This window comes from Cebidichthys violaceus, unplaced genomic scaffold (assembly GCF_023349555.1).
Source record: "Cebidichthys violaceus isolate CVI_PGR_0920_01 unplaced genomic scaffold, fCebVio1.0.p SCAF_11, whole genome shotgun sequence".
Lineage (NCBI taxonomy): Eukaryota > Metazoa > Chordata > Actinopteri > Perciformes > Stichaeidae > Cebidichthys > Cebidichthys violaceus.
The window spans coordinates 9,010,780-9,033,395 of NW_027176274.1; the positions used below are offsets into that span (position 1 = coordinate 9,010,780).

The following is a 22,616-nucleotide window of genomic DNA, read 5'->3' on the forward strand; positions in this document are numbered from 1 at the left end:
GGGATAAAGCTGCAGGCAGGGACATTGAATTACATTGATTGACCCGAGGACGCACTGTTTTCTTCCCAGATGACCGCGGCCATCTTTTATAGCGAATGCTCCGTGTCAGGCTGAGATTGTGTCCGGCTTGAAAATACCACAGAGAGTTTGTTTCCTAAGGCTCCTCTGATATGTGTGTTCCTAAGAAAAGCAGATTCATGTGACTATTTCTAGATTTTATGTATTCGCTCTGACTTATCTGAATGGTTTACAGTAATAATGAGGGAGTTAAGTCATCAATTAGCTTTTACAAATAATATAACTGGCTGCCTAATGCAGCATAAATATGCTAACATTTGGTATACGAATACTTTGTAAAATAATAGTAAGAAATGAAGTTAAAGGCTTGAAAACACCTTGCAGGTAGGAGATCCTTGATGTATCCCCTCACTGAATTGTTTCATCTATGACATGAAATACACACTGAAAGCCACAAATAATACATACTTTAGTTAAAACAAGGCTGAGAGTCTACAGCTGTGCTAACGGCTCTGGCTATACTAAGGCACAGCAGTGCTTTGAGCTAAAAGTCAGCCTGCTAGCATGATCCCAATGACGATGCTAACATGCTGATACCTAGTTTATCATGTTCAATATTGCAGTTTACTTTCAGTGGGGTAGCATGCTAATTAGCTTTAAACACAAAGTCTTGCTGAGGCTGATATGGGTGTTTAGTCATAAATCAAATCAAAACACACATTTTGACCTCATGATGGCCTCATTAGATGAAAAGTTAGAACGATTCACCCTGAGGGGAAAATAGCCAACGTGACGCCAATAGTTGCCGTCGTGTTGGTATCATGGTGGCGCGAGAGAAAAAGTCAGAGGATCCTCTAAGTCAATAGGCTTCATCCTCAGGGGACAATGAATGTCTGTACAAAATTGCATGGCAATCCATGAAACAGTTCCTGATTGCCGGTTGACAAACAATTTTTGGAGCCATGCAGCTAGCGTAGATAAAGAGTGAAAGACGTAGACAATATAAATGAAAGACAATTTGTTGTTAAAAGCTCCAGTAGTCAGTAGTTTTGACAGATGCACTTTGGCACACATGGAAAACATGTCAATTTTGAATTAATGGGACCCTTATTATCCTGACAAAGTCAGTTACATTTGACTATTATGTTGCTAGAAATTACATTGAAAGTGCCACACCAATGAAGTGATTCATATATTGTGTGATCCGTCTTTTATCAATTACACTAAACTAAGCCAGGTTTCATGAAATTACTTTTTTAAAGGGTCTACAAAATGGTTTTCACATAACTAATAAATGATGCAATGAAACACTGCAGTTCATGTGTAACAGGTGATGAGTAGTAAACATTGTATTTGTACATGGTGAAATAGTTTACACTTTAGATTAGGAGGATGCAGAAATGTTTGTAAATGACATTTTATAAAAGGTGAGTAACACGGATCATGTTAGTTCTCGAGCAATTTCAATTTGAAGAGACTTTGTTTACACTGAATAGTTTTCACTTTTAAGTTTAGTGGCTACAAAAACTCAAATGTGTCAGTGTACAATATATATATCAATAGAAACAATCAAATAATGTGCTTTGTCAATGTTTAAAGGTATACTACGCAGACTTCTCCTCACTTATCTTCCCTGAATAGCATAAATCTCTGATCTTACTAATGCTGTGTTCACAGAATTAGGAAGAACAGGCTACAAGTCATTTTCAATGGAAGCCCGAGATGTGAAGCTACAAACTCACGCTCCACACTTGTCGCTGTGTGACGGACGTGGCGCGCTATAAATCAAAGTTGAGCTTAACATTTTTCCGCGCTCCAATGACGCGTCAATCAATCATATGTTTTTGTTTCATCCTGTCCCGTTCCTTCTAAAAAACATGCCATTAGCCAGTTCCCAGTGCTATTTAATGTTATTCCCCAGATCACAGTGATCTATAATGAATAAACAAATGACTTGTTTGTGATTATATTATGATTTATTTTACATAAATGACTGATCGTTGTTATAAAGTGTCCCATGTTGAACTAATGATCCATCTGCGGAGGGACAGGTGAATTCACAACAAATACAAGATGACACAGCAGGGGGGGGTTTATCCATGCTTGAAAATTATGAATCAGTCCGACAACATTCAAGTTGTGAAAAAAGAGTTCAGTGGTAAAGTTGGCCTTGTTATTTCAAGGCCAGAAGACACAAAAAACACAAAGTATTCTGCTCTTTGCAGTTCTTGTTTACATCTGATATTACACACATTTTTCAGTAATCCACTTTCATAGTCAGATTGAAATACTTTCTATATCATTTCACACTTTTAAACTAGTCTATAGGATCTGTTGTTTATGTTGTGGTGAAGGCAAACAAAACAAAGGTGACTCAGATTGGTGTTGATGGTTTACCGAGTAAGATTTTTCTTGAAAAATTATATCCTGTGTTTATCCGTACCTATAGACTGATGGCATGTGTTTGATAGACACTTTGTTCAATCATCCAGCTCTGCTCTTCAGATTTAAGCCTGTTTCCAAATGGAGAGTGTCAGCAGCACCGTAAACAAAAGAGCAAGATCAGTCGAGGTAAACAATCCAGCAGATCTCCACGAGGGGTCGTAGGGAATCCTCTTAACCTGTGACCGTGCAGCTAATGTGAGCTGTGTGTCCTCCTTTCATGGAAATCACTGGCTCTGCTCTGAGAGATTATTAAAAGAGAGCACAGTCATAAATCTGTGGGAGGTTATTTACCATTGGTGAAGGGAGCTGACTCTGTGCAGCAGCAGCAATGCTGATGTTTTGCAGGCATCACGCTGTAGCAGCGTATAGCAAAGAAGACTATTAGTAGCTCCTGGAAAGGATTTTGCTTCATGTTCTCCCAAATCTCAGAATTCAAGATCTCCTAATAGATTAAAATGATATGTAGCTCACAGATTGTGCAGTGCTTAATATCCAGTTAGCCAGAGCAGAAACCAGGTGAGAGCTGGAGCAGAAGTATGTATTAAGTGTCTTACACTGTTTTTTCCACACTGATGTGTGAGGAACCTTTTGTGAGAATGCACTCACATTGTCTGTATGTGTTATTGAAGGGAGCACAACATACTTTTCATATCTGCACATCCTTCCTATATACAGTACATGCTGCCAGTACATTCATTTGTATCTTAAAACACACACGTTTGGTACTTGCACATTGATGTGGAAATTTCTGTCTATATGCGCTGGCTTCTTACCAGTATAGACAATTACACTTTACAGAGTGTAACGAGATAGAACTAGCATGCTTTGCTGCACTCTCCTCCGCCTGAAGAGTCGGCTAATAAACCCTGCACAATGCTTTCAATAAAAAAGGGATCTTTCAGAATTTATGTCTAGTTCATTCCCTTTGTCATGGACCAATTTAGAATTTAAAAAAAAAGATAAGAGACACACTTTTTGTCTCAGAACAGCAGATTATATATGATATGAATGATAAAGAAGTATATTTCTAAGATATATCTATAATGTGGATCATTTTCCCTTATTGTGGCATAATTTATAGTCAAAACAGCACTATATTTATCATGTTTTTTTTATTCAACTTTTGCACTCTTACTTCTTTGAGTTCTTGAAAAACCACCATGACTGTTTTTTTTTCTCTCTTCAATGGTTAGAACAGGGCGCACAGCCAACAGACTGGGTTCAGTGAGGTCAGTCAGTACTCTCATTTAGAGAGGAGATGTGGAGCATTTGTAATTTAGTGGGCTTTTACAACAAAGTAGTTCTTCTCTCCATTGGTTTCCTTATCAAGAATAAGAAGACTGTATATACAAAGGGATTTATTGTACATTGCAGTTTGACATTACTTCTTACCTCCTTTAGTGAGAATAATACAAAAAAAGGGGGTTGATTTCTCATCAGACATCCTTTTGTTTTGCCTCTGCTATATTACAGCGGTGATATCTCGGAGCCATGAGGGTCCGGGGGAGATGGGCAAGGCAGTAAACATCCCCAAGGACAACCAGGAGAAAATGAAGGAGTTATTTAAGATTAACCAGTTCAATCTGATGGCCAGCGACATGATCGCTCTCAACAGGAGTCTGCCAGATGTGAGGTTGGATGGGTAAGCTTGAGTGTCTTCCAGATGCATGCTGTGAATCACACTACTGACTCTTTTAACACACTTCACACGCACACATCTGCTTCTCAACACAGCAGCATTACATAGTCCTCGCCCTGCTCCTCCGCTGCCTGCAAACTTTAGTACCTTTCATAACAATCACACATTGCAAGGCGCTGATGTTTCTATATCAAAAGGCTGATGCTTTCTCCTTCTTTCGTCTTTATTTCTAAGGATTTCACTTAACGTATGCAGACTTGTGCGCCAGGTTCACTAGAAACTGCTCCAGTATTCATGTGCTGGTTGCCTCAGCAAGGCAGCAGGGATTCGTTCTCTTGTCAAAAGAGTCTCAACAGGGTTGAAGAGTGTGGCAGATAAAATGCTCTAAACTGTCAAAGCAATGTTATTCAAATGATTAAAGTCATTTCTAGACTGTTTGTTGAGTCCATTAGATTTTATTGGTCTTAATAACTTTATCTAATGTGAAAAGACATCTCTAATTATGGGCACCGTTTCAATGCAGAATCCATCAGATCCCTCAAGTGTGTACATTAGGCCTGACATTAGAATGGGACTGAGGTTTTGTTTACTGTCACTCAAGATCTACTCGAGCACTTAATGAAAATCCGAGGAGCAATTTGTGTGAAACACGAGCACGAGTTTCGTCTCGGGCGGCTGATATGCACCGGCTTTCGCCTCTTGCGGAGACATTATCCAAGTGATTCATGTTTAAATATTCCAACTGAACACGAGTTCTCCACAGCACTTTCATTAAGTATATGCCAAAGGCTCTGCCAGTCAGATACACAATGAGAAATAGGCCACAAGAATGTCTTTTTTCACACCTACATTACGCAGATTTTTATGCAAATCTTGCCTATACCAAGAAAACGCCAACTCTTAAGACTTTCGGCAGCGTGGCGTTGCAAATATAAAGATAAATTTGTCCATTATGGCTACATCCTTCTCTCAATATAAATATTACAGCAGTTTTATTACAGAACACAGCTTAGCTTTGCAAAAATGCATCCTGCTGTGTCGTGAAATTATCCAGAGCCATGCAGAATGGCCAGTCGTTGCCTGTGAACGGCAGTAACATTTTGTCTTGAAGGCAACCTCCTGGCCTAGTTGTGTCAGTCAGTGCTGCCACTTTGAATAGACAGGACTGAACTAGCAATGCTGTCTGCTCCGATGGCTTCTTTCACCCTCCGTCACCTCCCACCACTCCTCCTCCTGCCCTGGCCGTCCACCTCCTCCACTTCTGTAATGCAGCTCATTCTTTATTCCACATCATCCACGACGACGCCGCCCCAAGTTTGCCACATTCTCACCTTCACTCTCTGTCTTTGACAGACAGCCGTCAAGCGGACGTGCTGACATAGCTGTCAACACCGGTTTGACTTTTTTTACTTTCTTTGGAGATATTTGTCAGTGAATCTCGTATGACAATGTTTCTGCTCTGACAGCATCATTTGATAGCAGTGAGACACACTCTCTTCTCACTTTTCATATAGTATAATGAGCTGTGGGCATAGAGAACCACTGTCGACCTAGACCAATATATTTAGACCGGGTATGTTTTAGGTTAAGGTCTAACGATACAAGTGATTATGTTCAGGTATTACATCAGTCATGGTTTGGTTTAGTTTAGTTTAGCTGCTACAAATTATTTTTTATTTAGTAGAGTGAATGAATTATATAGTCCTATAAAATGTAAATTCAAAACATTCATATTCAAAGAAGCTACAAGCAGCAAATGTGTGGGAATGTACGTGATTAAAGGACCAAGAATGTTACATTTTATTAGTTTCTTTTACTTGAAATAGGGTTATAGTTATAGTTAATTATAATTATAACAATCTGTTAGTTAGCACTCTAAATCAGTGGTTCCAAGAGGACCTGACAAGAATGTAAGAGCTGGTTAGATGACTACATATGAGTAACTGTTGGAATTGCTCATCGACTTAAAACTTAAACAATAGAAATGCGATTTTTCGTGAGAAGTCATGAATAGACGGGGCTTTATATTAACTTTCCTCATACTTGTAGCTCAGCAATACTACTGTTCAATTCTACTTTACTGATTTCATCTTGTTTTTACTGTTGCTCCATCAGGTGTAAGACCAAGCTGTATCCGGATGAGCTGCCAAACACCAGCATTGTCATCGTGTTTCACAATGAGGCGTGGAGCACCTTGCTGCGGACAGTTCACAGTGTCATCAACCGCTCTCCCAGACATTTGCTAGTGGAGATTGTGCTGGTGGACGATGCCAGCGAGCGAGGTTAGAACGTCTACTTTCACAGCTTTAACGTACATTTTGAGCTAGAGTAGGCCGATGATCAATGTGAACGATATGGGAGACAAAACTCTGAGCTTGGAATATAAGAAAAATAACAATACAATTTTTGTATGTTATCGAGTAATCAGCTGATTATATTCTCGATCAATACATTAATCATTTGGTTTACATATATCAGAAAATAGTGATAGTAGTAATGGTAATAATACTTTCACAGAGCCCAAGTTGACATATTTAGATTTCTTGTTTTGCCCGACCAACAGTTTAAACCCAAAGATTTTTGTAGTAGTTAGAAAATTACAACAATTCTCAAAAATGAATCATTTAAGTCGTGTTTCAGTTGATTGACTAATAGATAAATTGACAAATTCTTTCAGCTCTGTTGAATTTCATTGCTCTAGAATTGCACCTTTGCTGAAGTGTCTGTTGTTTTGTTTCAGACTTCCTGAAGAAGAAGCTGGAGAACTATGTGCGGACTCTGGAGGTGCCAGTGAGGATCTTGAGGATGGAGCAGCGTTCGGGTCTAATCAGAGCCAGGTTGAGGGGGGCTGCCGCCACCAAAGGGCAGGTCATCACCTTCCTGGACGCTCACTGCGAGTGTACTGTCGGCTGGCTGGAGCCCCTGCTGGCGCGCATCAAAGAGGACAGGTAGGAGCTGAAATAGACCACACTGAATGTTTCAAATTTAATGATGACATTTAAGAACCGATACGAATCTAGGACTGAATTCTACTCTCTGGGCGCTTATGATCTTCTCATTTTCAATCACTTTAATCTTTTGCCCGTTCAGTCATGAAACATGCTTTAATAACACTGGCATTATCACATTTCACTTAAGTTGCATCATCGAGTGCTTGAGCCAAAGCTCTGTCTGAATATTGATGGGACAGCAAACTATCAGTTATGAATACACTGTTGGAGCCTGACGCTGCTGATAGGAGAAGATAATCATTCTGCATCGTCTGCTTCTGCTGCTGCCTCAGAGGAAAAGCTCCAATTACTCTAGCTTCATTTTTGTGCTAAAACCTGAGCTAGTAGACGCTGGTTAAGTCAAGATTAAAGTGGATAAGGACATTTTTAGAGACAAATGGGATTTTTTTCTTCATTTAAAGTGAGAAGGAGTTATTCATCAGAGCATTGAGCTATTATTTCAGGATTTATTTTTACTTCCCTTTTACACAAGGTGTATCTGCGGTGTGTATTTGTGAGAGTGACATGGATGGATAATGATCTATCTCATATCTGAGGTCAGACACATTCATTTTCCCTCAGGAAGAAATCAGTATCATATGACTGAGACTATTATATCATGGAGCCATTACACTTATACTGAACGCTGCTGCAGATGTATTGATGTCTATAAGTATGGGTACAGACTGAAGAGATGGCGCAGAAAGAAAGTACACCGTGTGTTGACTGCAAGTTCGCATGATTGATGATACAGGTTGTTTTGGTAGACCTAAAGAAGGGCTGAAAGGGCTGGTTAACATCGGGTTTGTAACATTTTTTCCACTTTTGAGATAACACTAGGACCTCATGGCCAATGTATTCAAAATGCAATGGATTATGTTTGAAAAAAAAAAGTACATTTTGCTTGGTTGTAAATACAACGTGCAATATATTCTTATATTATCATGATACAATTACACTTGAAATTTACAATAATATTGAAATATGTCCCTAATGCAAAGGTGAGTAAAAGTGCTCATTAGACCTTTTTTGAAGGACTTTGAATAGACTTTGCAATTTACTTTTATATACTAGCGGGCTGGCCCTTTTTGGTTAAGATACCCCTCTGACAGTAGCCAACCTATAGCTAAAATAATGCTTACAAACTAAACTAGCAATATTGATTGATATTCGCAGGTTCCAGCTATTTGAATGTGAGGATTTGCTGCTTTTCTCTGTTTAACATTGTTGTAATTTGAGAGATTTGAAGATGCCTTTCAGAACGATGTTGGCTGTTGCTCAGGTAGAGCGGGTCATCCACTAGTGAAAAGATTGGCGGTTCGATCCCCAGCTCCTTCAGTCCGCATGTCAAAGTGTCCTTGGGCAAGATACTGAACCCAGAATTGCTTTCCAAGGCTGTGCCATCAGTGTGTGAATGTTGACATGTAGTGTACAGCGCTTTGAGTGGTCAGAAGACTGCATAGGTGCTGTATGAATGCTAGTTCATTTTACCATTTATTCTCTGCTCCACTTTGACTTTTCATTGTCATTGTTTTATTTCAGCGATTAATCGACAAGTGATTGAAGAAAACATCCAGCTGATTGAAAATCCTCCATCTATTCTGTTCATTATGATAAATACAAAATCTACAGAATAATCCATAATAGAAATAGTCATTTGTTGCAGCCCTGTTGAGATCAACACTTGGCTTCTATTACCTTTTAAAATATGAACCATTAACTGATTTGATTTCCCTTTCTTATGTGTGTTGTATTTTTTAAATAAGCATTGAATCTTACACTGTATTTCTCTTGTGTCTTCTTGTCTTGTGTCTTTCAGGTCAGCAGTGGTGTGCCCTATCATCGATGTCATCAGCGACGAGACGTTTGAATACATGGCAGGCTCAGACATGACCTATGGTGGATTCAACTGGAAGCTGAATTTCCGCTGGTACCCAGTTCCCCAGCGGGAGATGGATCGACGCAAGGGGGACAGAACTCTGCCTGTCAAGTACACAAATAAAACGTCCTCTTCTAAAGCTAAATCTAGATCCTTTTCAGAGGAATGCGTGACTAACTGTGCACTTATGTAATGTATTTTGATTAAGAATTAAGAAAGAGGAGGTCGAATACAAAAAAAAGTTGAAGATACGTATTTGTAAGTTCAAACTGATGTTAGTTCTGTTTCTCATCTAAACTAAGAGAGGGTTTATCTGTGATGGCAGCCAGCTACAGTGGAGACGTGGATAGTTAGATTTCTCCACCCAACTCCTCTCATGAAAAGTGCCCTTTTTATCTTGCTGATATAAATAGATCTTTTTTCCTCTGTGTATCCCGCTGATGAAAAACAACTGCCTAAATAGCATCCTGATAGTTGTGATCGTGCTCTGTTGAAGCCCAAGTGTATATGAGCTCATTTATTTTAAAAATAGAAAAGCAGAAACTCTACTGACAGTTGCCTTTTTTTGGGCTACACAAAGCCAAGCACACTTTGTCATCTGTATGCAAATCACTCCCAGCAACAAACAAAATGCTTAATTAAGGGCCGACTTTAACATAGAATGAATTAAAAGATGAAAGTAATCGCCCCTCTGAGACTTTGTTTCAAATTGTCAAACAAATTGGTCTTTTATTATATTCTGAACGTTCCTTTGAGTTACAGTAAAGTACTAATAAATAGAGCAAAAAGAGAAGTAATATTACAAAAGGATTGTTTTTCTTTTCTTGCAGGACTCCCACCATGGCAGGAGGATTATTCTCTATCGACAAATCGTACTTTGAAGAAATAGGAAGCTACGATCCAGGGATGGATATTTGGGGCGGAGAAAACCTGGAAATGTCTTTTCGAGTGAGTGACAGACCGGGGAGGATGCTACAGCATCTTGATGTTATCATGTCCCCAGAGTTGGTTGATGTCAACGGGTACATGCCATCTCCCTTTATTGCAGCCATGTTTACCTCACTTGCATCTTTTGCTTGAATCATAGTCACTTCCACTTAAGATTCAACTGAGGGATTCAAGGGACAAATGCAATGAAAGATGAATCATAGAAATACATATTTAGTGAAATGAGATGTCCTTACCTCTCAAAAGAAAAAATACATCATTATTTAGTTTTGCTTAGAATGTCCTTTCATGTTTTGAGGGGAAAAAGGAAAACAGGAGTGACTTCAGAAAGAGTTCACTATTATGATAGAGAAGTGTAAAGTAGAACCTGATTTAAAAAAATGATCATGTAAGAAAGAACAGACTCATACAATGCTGCTATTTTAAAATGCATTTATCCTTTATGTATGCAGGTGGTCCTTATGATTACCTTCTTTAAGATTTTTTGCTTGTTTTTCACAGTGTGTCCTATCTGTAGTAAATGTATTTGTTTCTTAAGTAAATGCAATTACAGTATGTTTTAGTGCCATAGTTTAAGCATAGTTCGATGATTATCTGGATAATATCATGAATCACAATTATTTTTCCCAGGATAATTGTGACTTGAAAATGTATTATTGTCCCATGCCAGTATGTTATTATTAGCTTACATCTAATGATACAGTAATTGATTTGCAGCTTCACGTGTGACTGAATGGAAAGGACACAATAGAGAATAAACCATGTTTATTGCTAAAAGACAACAGGCAGTAGTGACAACTTACTAAATAAAGTCCAGGCTTAAGACCCCCTCTGTCTCCTGGACTATAAAATGGAGGTTAAAAGGGAAATTAGAGATTATCAAAAGGAACCTCTTTATGAATAATGAAACAGAAGACGAGCATAAACAATGTTTGATGCTTTCCTTCTTAATCGGGTCTACAGTTGATACACATCCACTCTTATCATGACTAGATTTTGAATAAGAAAACACATGAAATATAGGTATTTGGGAAGAATATGGTTCCTTGTTTCTTTGCTTAAGCCTCTTTGCTTGCAGATTAGGAGCATTGTAATGTGTCTGTGTTACCTGAGGATCAAGGAGAGAGGCACGATCAAATAGGGGAACTGTTCAGTTTGCATCGAATGTACAGTATTTGTCTGCTTTCATGCCTCACGCTGTATAAAGCTCCATTGTGTGTGTGTGTGTGTGTCTGCAGATCTGGCAGTGCGGTGGCTCGTTGGAAATAGTAACATGTTCACACGTGGGCCATGTTTTCCGGAAGGCCACCCCGTACAGTTTCCCCGGAGGAACGGGCCAAGTCATCAACAAAAACAACAGGCGCCTGGCCGAAGTCTGGATGGATGATTTCAAAGATTTCTTCTATATCATATCACCAGGTACAGAGCTGTGGAGCCACTGTCTGGCTGCATCTTTCTGCCTCTGGTATAGTAGTGTCACACATGGACAACAGTTCTAACATGAATTCTGCATGTTTTTTTAAAGTTTCAGGGAATATAGTTCAGTCAGGGATTTAATAGACGTTTGCCCCTCTTTGCTACTCATGGGCTCGCTGATTTAGCAAATTGGTGTGAAAAGGAAAGACTTGTCTGCTCTCTTTGATTCTTTTATTGTCTGACATGGGACTTTTATCTTGCTCATTTAAGAATTTATATTTCTCCTTTTACGCCGCCTCACATTGGAGTTATATGCTGCATTTGTCATTTTTCCAAACGGATTAATTAATTTCTTCTTTCAGACACATTTTTAACTGCTCCTCTGAAAATCTGAGTTAAAAAACATTGTCAAAGATGGTTTCCTCTCCAACACGGACTTCTCTTAGACAAAGCTCAAACACACAGACACGGACAAACACAATAGGACAGTGCAGATTGAGAGATGAGTACCTCTCCATCTGTCGACTTAGAATTGTGATTACCCTTTAGCAGACAGCAGTGTCCCGGAAATCTCTGGTTAAGTGTTTTAGATGCCAGCTAACCTATGAGGGATCATCTGTAATCTGCCGATCTCATGGCTAAAATTGAGACCTTCTCCTCCACACAGTTGTGCAGGATTCTCCCACAGGCAGGTGTGCAGACGGAGCCGCGGTCGTGATGGATGAGTCTTTCTGCGTATTGTGGCCCCGCAATGACCGTCTGTTCCTCCAGGACATTAGGGAGAATGATCTGGGCCACGCTGCTGCCAGACCTCACTTATTGGCACAGAGGAACACAGTGTGTTGCTCAGGCTGAGTTTGGGAGTGGCATCTAGTGATCCTATTAAAAGTGCATCTCCCTCCTCGTCCCTCATATGCACTGGTGATTTGAAGATCAAAGAGGTTATTCATCGTTTGCTACATGGGATGCTCAGAATCAACAGAGAGAGGGAAAGATAGAAGGAAAGAACCAGTGGAGGAAGAGTGGCCTTCAGCACTTAGCTTTTATCTGCCAACTTGAAATTTATATTTCCCAGTTTAAAGTGTAAAACCTTGTAGGTGTTACCGAAGGTGCTGTTTGCACTGTCTGGCTCCTGTTTGATGGATGAATACACCATGCTTACGTGTTTGTATTGTATTTTCCCTCATTGCAATCACACTCTTTCATGATAAATTATCACCCTGGATCTATCTACATGCAAGCTATGAGTCCTTAAGAGGCATTCTGGGGAGAAACCATCTGCCTAATGTATTTGTAAGTGTCTGTGCCCGGTCGCTGTCTAATCCTTCCTCAGTCTTCAGTTGCATCAAGGCTGATACATTATGCAGTCTCCACGTTGGCTAAAATAACATGCATCATTGCACACAGTTTGCCACAATTGTTGCATTTGTGCATTTCAGAAGGAGCTGTCTTATTTAAATTAGATTTGACTTAGTTTCCTCACATGCCCTTGTTTGCAGAAATTAGGTGATTTCTGTGTGTTTATGTATAGAAGGTCCTTCTCTGACCACCCACGCAGGCTATATTTTCAGGTAAGGTGGCAAAGTGTTGTTTTTTTATAAAGGGTCCCTCTGGTGTTTAGTCTTGGTGGTGCAGGACATCGCACCTGTTCTTCTATTTTCTGAATTAAAACATGTAAATAACAAGATAAACACTGACTGATGATATTCACTGATGAATATATATCTAAAGCCTTGTGTTGACATTTCATCTGCAGGCGTGATGCGGGTGGACTACGGAGACGTTTCTTCTCGTAAAGACCTCCGTGAGGCCTTGAAGTGCAAACCGTTTTCCTGGTATCTAGAGAACATCTACCCAGACTCCCAGATCCCAAGAAGATACTACTCACTTGGTGAAGTATGAGCTTTCTTGTACTCTCCCATAATGCAGCTAAATGATAGATGCAGGCTGCCTTCCTCTGCATTCAGTCCGATATGTTCTTGTGGCTTCTGGGCTGTGTTTTCAGAAAGATAATATCGCTGCGAGATGAATCTCAGAATCCAGCAAAAGCTGGGCGAAACGAGATAAAAACAAACATTCCCAGCTGTTCGTATTGAACGAGTAGAATAAACAAACAAGGGGATGTCAGTATTGATGTTTACACAGTTCTGCTATGAATGCTGGGTAGCTGAGATAAGGCTCATGTATACATTCTACGCACTCTCAGTCTCAAGATTTGTGTTGTTCAAAAATGAATTATTAAAGACAAGAAAGTGCAAATATAAGTCAGAGTCTCACTCAAACAGAGTTGTAAATTGTTACCCAGCAAGTTGTGCAGTTTGTTATGAAAATATGTCTTCCCCCACAGAGGACATTTTTCACCAGATGATCGCTTTAATAAGCAGAGATGGAACATACAGAGTAGTTTCTTTAGAAATTAGAAAGGGGATTGTGGGAATTGTGCGATAATTTGCAGCTAAACCGTGAGAACTCATGCCTAATTGTTTTCAAGATAATATCAGTTTGAGTTCCTTTTATTAGTTAGTTTCCCTGCACACAGAAAAGTTTGTGAGTGACCTGAATTTGCCTCCTGATGCCCATGGCGCCATGTCGACAGCATGGCGTAAAGTCAGCACTGACATGCAGTGTGCTGTCTGTACGATAGCCATAATGTCAGCTGAAGAACTCATGGTGAAATGAGCCTGTAATCCTCCAACATTCATGCAGCTGAGGATGAGAGGATTTTAATCTGTGCTGCTCTGCTGTACTGCAGTACAAGCTGATTCTCTCTCTCTCTCTCTCTCTCTCTCTCTCTCTCTCTCTCTCTTTTTGTAGTCACTGCAGCACCTCAGCTCCCATCTTCCCCTTAAGCAGACCTCTCCCAACTGATTATCATCCTCCATAACACACAGTCAGCATTTCTTAAACAGCTGAAACCATTAGGTTTTATATCACTTAATTATGAACGCCGTTCTGTTCCTGCGTGATAGGCATAATAAGTTGCTCAGGCGACGTATAGAGCAAGCTCAGTTTTAGCTCTGTGAATGTATAAGTTCATTTAGAAAGCTGAGTTGACTGTGAAGTCAGTGATAGGGGTTACTCAGGCTGAGCAGTCAGATCCCTTTTCATCCATTCATCTTAGATAGATTATGGGTAGAATTTTAATTAACATAATTTGGTGACACAATGAATGTTGTATAGAGGATTTCTAGGGCTTCAAATAATTATGATTATAATCATAATTATTAATCAGTTTTTTGTTGATTAATCATTTTGTTTCTGAAATGTCTAAAAAATACTAAAGAAATGCCTGCAATTTCCCAGAGGCCAAGGAGGCATCATCGTATAATCAGGTTACAATGAAATATGAGAAAGTAAAGCCTCAATTCCTCACATTTAAGAAACTGGAACCAGCAAATGTTTGGTATTTTGCTTCTAAAATGATCAATACCATCATCAAAATAGTTACAGATTAACATTCTGTCGAACGACTATTTGTTTATTTGGCCAATTGCTGTAGCTTTAAAGATTTAGAAAAAATCTTCTATCTGATTATGGAATCAGATAGTGGATCCTGGCGGAAAAACATGGTGACAAACATGCGTTTTTCATGATTGCAGTTTGAAAATACATAGTACTAGTTTGATTATTTTGGGCTTACATTGGCTTTGGTGGCCACTGTAAATGTGTGGAAAGTAAGTTTCCAAAGCTTTCCACCTTGCTTTATTATCTGAGTCTATCATCAAAAGATCATATTATACCAAAACGGAAATAGTAGCAATAAAAAAGAGGACATTCATGAAAACTAGCAGAGAAAGGGGGTTGTAAAAGAGATGATTAACTTTTAATGAGAAAGATAGAGCAGGATCTGACTGGCTTCTGTTTGGTTACAGTTGCTAATGAGTATGAAATTAGCCCATCTAGAGACCGGAAGTTAATTTCAAGTTAAAGTAACTTAGAATAATTATTTTTCCTTCTAATTTTCTGCCTGTAGATCAGAAATGTTGAGACCAACCAGTGTGTGGACAACATGGGAAGAAAGGAGAACGAGAAAGTTGGCTTTTTCAACTGTCACGGCATGGGTGGAAACCAGGTGATGATTATGTATTGTTTGTTGTCTGGATTCTGCTTTTAAACTATGTGCACACAATGTGCTACGAACTCATGCTTTTAGAAGCATTTTCTTGTCAGTGGAATGTAGAATAAATCTCTTTTAGATTAACATTAAACAAGCCGAGCCTTTTATACATCTTTATCCTGGATACATGAGCTTTAGGATTTTGTCTTCGCTCGAAAGCTTGAGCTCAATCAGGTTGGATGCAAAGTGTGTGTGAATTGCCAAGTTTTTAAGTCAATCCACAGATTTTCAATTTAAATTCAAGTTGGGGTTTTTGCCAAGTTTTTCTTTGTCGTCTCAAAAGTCCTTTGTTGATTTGGCTCCATGCTGTGGGTCATTGTGAAGTGCCAAGAATTTGATTGTACTTTGGTCTAATGATTGTTATGGATCATTGTGTGTAGCTGCACTACATGAGACACAATCTCAATGTAACCCTGAGATAACAGAAAAACATGGTAAAGGGAGTAGATGGCACTAAAACTCTACTCATTTTAGACAGTACATAAAATCTAAATTGGGCTTGGCACCACAAAAACCACGAGGGCTGTAAATCTAAATATAATCACAAATAAGTATGTGCAACTCATTCCCATATCCTCTCATCAAAGACACTTTACAGCACATTGATTATACACACTTCTAGCGATGATGTTGATGTTTCATCTTCTGAGAGAGACATCTGGTTTTCCAGGTGTTCTCTTACACGGCGGATAAAGAAATTAGGACAGACGACCTCTGTCTGGACGTCTCCCGCCTCAACGGACCCGTCGTCATGCTCAAGTGTCACCACATGAAGGGCAATCAGATGTTCGAGTACGACGCCGAGGTAGGATTCATATTCCCCGTAGCAGCCAAATAATCCATAACCAGGCTGCTATTGCAGATGGACATTCTCTGCTTCCTGATGCCTGATGTTTTGAAAAATGACTTTGTTGAAATGCTGATTGATTGGTTTGCTGTTTGTGCCATTGGGGAGGATTTGGGTAGCACGCACTAAGTGGGAAAAGCAGTACCGGTTTGCTGCCACCAGATGGTGCTGTGTATCAGTTTATTTTAGCTGCACAGAAGTTGCTTTCTTCACCCCGGCATCTGTGTCTCTCCTCTCATGTTCTCTCCTTTCACTTAGTATGTTGGCAAGTGGCAATATGATTTTGAGGTAAGCTGTTCAAGTCATTGCCCCTGAATATTGCTCCATAGTTTGAGTCCTGTGATTCCAGTGTTGTGATTTACCCCAGATCTCTGTGTAAGTGTCAGTAGAGTAGATGATTTATGGTTTATTCATTTTTGGACAGAGGATTGAAGTTGAATCTTTAAAATGGATTTTGAGCCGGATGTTTTATTTAAAATTAATTCTATTTATTTATTCATTACCAAAAAGGTCAGCAAAGAAAATGCACCGCAGTACATTTATCTAAAACAAATGCAGTCTAACACAACATTTCTGTAAAAATAATATAAGACGTGTTGATTCAACTGTATGGTCATTCTGGAGGGTGTATTTTGTGGTGCTGTTTCTGCTATTTAATCTACCATATAATTGAAATAACTTGGGTGTACAACATTTTAGAAACAACCTGCCAGTTTGAAAAAAAAACCTAATCCCAATGCATTCTGCAATGTCGTGTGGGACATTACAGACCTTATGGCCTGGAAGATGCACTCTGGCAAGACACCACTGTATTTACGCAACATATCAATGTGTGAGTGACTCATTGTTTATTTATAGTAGCACCAAAATGAAAACAAAGATGATATGACCGACAAAGCCAAAAAACTGAATAGGTTAATTTTACTTAATATTCCTGGTTATGCAAGCTTTAATATTCTTACAATGACATTATTCATTGAAACACAGAAACAGATGTCGCATAGAGACATTTTGAATCCTCTAGGACAACAAAAATATTCTCCTCAAGGCCTGCTGACTCAGAACTGAAAGCACATTATGGATTATACAACACAAAAAGGATCTTTTATATTAACAATTTATGTGTTTTCTTTTAAACCGCTGGGAGACGGTTAGAAAAAACTACTCTGAATACAGTGTTATCTCTCAGTGATTGAGATGTCCTATCGCTGACTGTAGATATGACAAGGAGAGGAAGCCGGGAGGCCTTTCCATCAAGCAGCGAACAAACCCTAGGAGAAATCCTTTCATTACACTTTGTTCTCTGGGTGCATTCTTAATATGGGAAAAAAGCTGAATAATTCATAAACTAAGAGGACTGGTCTCTGTTGTAAGAAACATTCGGGGTTTCACAGCTGACAGTGGCCAAGTTTATTTTAAGCCCAAGTGTGATGGACAGGGACCGAAACCTGGGTGACTACAGTACCATTAACTTTTCATCTGCTCATCAGTTTCACTTTCACAGGAATACCTGAACTTCTCCATATTCCTGATGTAGTCGTTCACAACCGTGACAGACAGCCTTCCCTCTTCTTCACCTGCTCTACTGTTTCAGCTCAAAAATAATAATGTGTTCACTCTGCTTTGTCCAACAATCACAGGTGAATATACCAGTTAGAGGTAGTCAAAAGGATTGAGTAGGGGCTCTTACTCACACAGAGAGTTTAAGTTATTTTATCCCACTCTGCTTTTTACTTTGGTACATGTGAAGTTTTGCGTTTTCATTACTGTATTTTTTAACCAAATGAGAGCTGTCAGTTTGTGTCATCCACAAAATAAGTCAGCTGCCAAAATGTAAGACTTTGAACACCAGCACTCTGACAGCACTGAGTTTATTAGAGACAATATATGAAACAACAACAACTCTATACTAATATCGGCTTCATGTAAAATATGTAGAGATGAGTAAGATTCTCATGTTAACACCTTGCAAGCATTCTGTGCATTGATGATATAACACCATTTTCATTACATTTGGGTTGTCTTTATGCCATTTACAAATTGGAAACTCGTTATTACAATAGCTCTGATGTGGTAAGAACCAAAGCCACAGTTTGTATCAACCAATCAAAAGAGGAAGAAAATAGATTTAGTCAAATCAAAAATTGTCGAAATTCATTCAATACAAAAATAAATGTAATTTTAATTCTACAAAAATAGGTGATATCTTCAAAAAAAAAGTTCAAAAAGGGTGTGAATCCAAAACCACTAACCAATGCTAAACAAAATGCTGTGCATTGCCTATCTAATCCTTTTTAGTATATGAAAAAATATGTTTTAATTATTATTATCTGTATTGTACAGATATATAAATACATTGTTTAAATGTGTTTCTATCAATTATTGATGTGGTAGTTGTCCATGGTGAAATGTGGCTCAGTGTTAAGATATGTTGTTTTATATTGTGAATTTAAAGTCTAACTAAAAACTTTGTCTTTCATAAACGCTGACTGTGTGCAAAAATTAGGTCCAACTTAGGTAGAACTGTCATTGAAAAGAAAAAAAATCACCTCTTATTAAACTGTAAAAACCTGGCTGTGAAGAACAGATTATTTAACAATAACTAATGACTCTTGGACTTACCTTCACTACCATCTGTCCCTTTCAATCCCGGCCCGCCGCAGAAGCACACCTTCCTCCACATCATCACCCAATCATGTCTGACCATCAGCCGTCTGGAAGACGGCTCCTACGGCCCCACAGTCGAGCCCTGTAACAAAAGTCCCATACAGGCCTGGATCCTCCACAACTACACGCGTCTGGAAGTGGCTAGACACCTTTACTTCAGCCCCACTGATTATTTTCTGTGAGCTGTGGGGCCTGAGGTGAGCAGGTTAGCACAAATTAGGCTGAGAGCAGAAGGTGGTGGTCATTTTAGCTGCTCAGTAGTGATGTAGTTTGTCATAAGCATTGTTAGAAGTAGATTAGTTTGACCTGTTCGGCCTTCAGTAGGCACCTTTTGTAGCTGTTTTTAGCTCTTGTTTTTTATTTTTATTTTCTTGTTTTTGTCAGTGAGGGCTGATGAATGCAGAGCTTGTTGTTATGATGTTGATCTTTCAGGTATCAGTCAGAATGTGCATGCAAATTGTTTTAGGAAGCACTAAGTAGCTTTTACTGGTGACCTTTCGAGGGGAACGTATGAAGACAGGGACAGAGGCACATGGAGCAATGACAAATGTCCCATCAAGATGGTTCTGTGTATAAGATGCTATCTGCAAGACCTTTAGCCAGTCTTCATGCTAAATTAGATCTCATTTGACATTTATTTTCCAGCATAAATATTTTATTTTGATGTGAAAATCCACCGGCTGTCCAGCGTCTGGTGAATGATGCCCGAGATGCAGAAGGACGTGTTATTTTTAGCTGATTATCTACATGCAGGACTAATTGAAATGGGCTTACCATTGTTTGCAAGTTCTTTTGAAGTGATCCTTCATTGTGAACCTGCCTTTCATGGCCCTGGCCTCTCAGGCCACTCTCCTATTGGCCTGAAGCAGCTGTGTGCACTGTGTGCCGCGTACATATTGTAAATCCAATGAATCCCAATTATCAGTGCTTTTCACCACTCGGCCTGCAGCTTATTTACATACTTTTGTAAGGAACGGTTTTTTTTGGGCTCAGCATTTCTGTCCATTTCAGTGTTGTTGCTTTTCTGCTTTTTCCACTCCGTCAATTTCTCCAGAGCCCATTCCGTTCTGCTGAGTTATATGCTGTTTGCACCTCAGAGTCCTGTACCGTTGTGTCTCTCAAAAAACTAAAGAGCAATTTCACTGTAGCATGCCACAGTTTTTGTGTGCAAGCATCGTAAATTGGGTAAGGAGCTCCCATGGCTGCTGGTGTGTGTCAGAGTTGCGGCAGCAGAGTGACCTGCTGTTAGATGGCCTGATTTGCTGTTCACACTCAGAGGTCCTCGTGGTATAGCCAGCACCAGAGGAGAGCAAGTACACAAGAGCAGAGCACCATTAGAGCAAATGAGGCTGTTGCCTGACTCTGCCTTGAGAAAAAAGGAATCTGCTGCTTTTTGTATTTCCCACAAAAAAAAAAAAAAAAAAACAGCCCAGCCTTCTAGATCACCAGAGTCAGCACAAGACCACGCCAAACAGGAACTCTTGTGCCTTTCAGCAAGTTCACTGCGCTTCTTGGTGACAAAAGGATAATGCTCCTCAACCGGGACTTGCGGTTAGAAACCGTCCTCATTTAATTAGCCGGTCTCAGCTGTGCACACACTCAGCGACTTGCTCCGGAGATGCTAGTTGGTTTGCTCGGAGGCTGAGACGGGAGTTTTCTCTGCCCCAAAGGAGGCATGAAATAATTACGAGCAAAGGACAAGACCTCACCATTTCTAGTATTTTTTATTAAATGTGGAATGGTTTTTCCACCCTCCACCATTATACTCCTCTTCTGTCATCTCTGCCAATAGAGTAGGTTTGGATCTTTGAACGAAATGAAATGAAAAATACTATTCTCATTATTGCCTAAGCCAGGTTCTAATGATTGACAGTTTAGATCTACCTCCAGTTAGGAGAGGCTCCATGTGCGAATACGCCTTTATACTTGCTGATTATATTACTTCTCATTTGCCATTTCTATAAAAAACAAAACAAGCTGCTGTTAAAAATTTAAATATATTTTTTTAACAAAGCAAGAACAGTAAAGTCTCTGTAGTCTTGAGCTAGCTTATTGTTTTTTTTCTTTAGTTTTTTGGCAGGTGTGTAAGGTCGAACGTCACAAGCTCTCTTTGTTCTTGTTCTGTTTGAACAAATGTGCCCTGTAGGGCGGTCCGCAGTGTGTACTTCAGGAAAGATGTGTGTGTGTGTGTGTGTGTGTGTGTGTGTGTTTGTGCACCCACTTCTTCGTAGCCAGGCAGGGAATGTCAGGCCCTTGTGTTTTATAACTTAAGATCAAACATGGCCTGAGCGTTTCTGTGTGCTCATTAGTCTGAATATCCTCTGTGAACAGTCAAAGCACAATCTTGTTTTAATGAAGAATTATTTCTCAACCGCAAGATAAATAATGCTCATGTTTTAATGTTGCATGCATACTGTGTTTATAGATGTTCCTTTATATGTGCACTGCTGTTTAAATGACTCCCAAGATAACATGGTGCAGACAGGTGAAACTAAGGTTATCTCTTCTTTTGTGATACTTTATGTTGCAAGTTTACTTTTGAAACATTACAATGCATAAAGGTTTCTTTGTTAGGGCTGTACTGAATATTTCAAAGCTTCATTCATAACGTTAAAATCCAAATTCTAGTCATGCAGTTACTTTTTTTTTGTTGCATGTATATTCATTCTGTTTAAACATGGTATTTCTGCACAATTACAGAGAAAGATCAGGCTACATTACTATTATTAGTATTATGCTATGTATTATGAGATTCCAGTGGTGGCTGTGTGGGGTTTCCGACATGTGTGATCCAAACATTTCCTCCAGAGCGCTGTAAAGTCCAATAGACTAAATGTTTTTTAAAACAGGTAGATGTTATTACTTCCAAAAATTCCCAACATGTTTTTATCTAACAAAATATTTGTTGTTTTTTTAACCTTTCAAAAACAACATTTTCACTGCTGTCCAAACCTGTTTGCTCTCCCGCTTGTCTCACACAAAGAGAGGAACGCACTGACGACTTATTTAAAAAAAAAAAGAACTGTACTGATTCATTGCTTTATTTAAATTGAGGATTATGATCAAAGATCATTGATTTGAGTGATGTGATAGAATATTATGAGAGCCATTCAAAGTTTAATTTAAAACCCTCAATAGAAGCTTTGAATGTTAAAAAAATGATAGTCATAATCTTAATAGCATCTACAATTTTATTTTTAACATAATTCTCTGTTTATTTCTTGCCATTGTTTTCTTAAGCAGTGTTTCTGCTTCTCCTTAACAACCAACTTCAGCTTCTCTACTTCTCTACTTCATTAGGATCATTAGGACGAGAGAAGCAACTGAAGTGAGCAGCAAAATTGCGGATGCGTTACTTCTGAGACAATGAACATAAACGGTTAATCAAGGCCATTGAGCGCTCTCTTCCAGTTGTTAGCAGGGAGTGCTATCTCTGGAGCCTTTGTGGCAGATAGCCATAGATTTTTGTGGTACTTGCTCATGTGGTGCTTGAGTTCATCACAACAGGTGTGTCTTTTCAGTCTGGACATTTTAAACAAAGCTCTGTCTTCTGACTTTTCTGGTTTGTTTGGAAGAAGAATAAACAGGCAGACAACTGACTAGGGAGACGGGACAGTGTGTGGAGTGGTGCAGCAGATCCATTTGAGAGG

The 22,616-nt window shown here is 39.2% G+C and overlaps 1 protein-coding gene across 2 annotated transcripts in view; it reads left to right on the forward strand.

Annotated features, from left to right (window-relative positions):
- galnt13 (polypeptide N-acetylgalactosaminyltransferase 13) overlaps nt 1-22,616 on the forward strand; it is a 36,205-nt gene that overhangs the window by 9,680 nt on the left and 3,909 nt on the right. Inside the window, exons 3-13 of one of the 2 annotated variants that reach the window (XM_068703651.1) lie at nt 3,937-4,105; nt 6,218-6,384; nt 6,843-7,050; nt 8,912-9,082; nt 9,802-9,919; nt 11,158-11,338; nt 13,092-13,231; nt 15,309-15,407; nt 16,123-16,257; nt 16,558-16,587; nt 18,963-19,163. In XM_068703651.1, the coding sequence (XP_068559752.1) occupies nt 3,937-4,105; nt 6,218-6,384; nt 6,843-7,050; nt 8,912-9,082; nt 9,802-9,919; nt 11,158-11,338; nt 13,092-13,231; nt 15,309-15,407; nt 16,123-16,257; nt 16,558-16,587; nt 18,963-19,148 (1,604 nt within the window). In that variant the 3' untranslated portion in view covers nt 19,149-19,163. The remainder of the gene's footprint in view (nt 1-3,936; nt 4,106-6,217; nt 6,385-6,842; nt 7,051-8,911; nt 9,083-9,801; nt 9,920-11,157; nt 11,339-13,091; nt 13,232-15,308; nt 15,408-16,122; nt 16,258-16,557; nt 16,588-18,962; nt 19,164-22,616) is intronic. The other variant, XM_068703642.1, reaches the window with a different exon arrangement.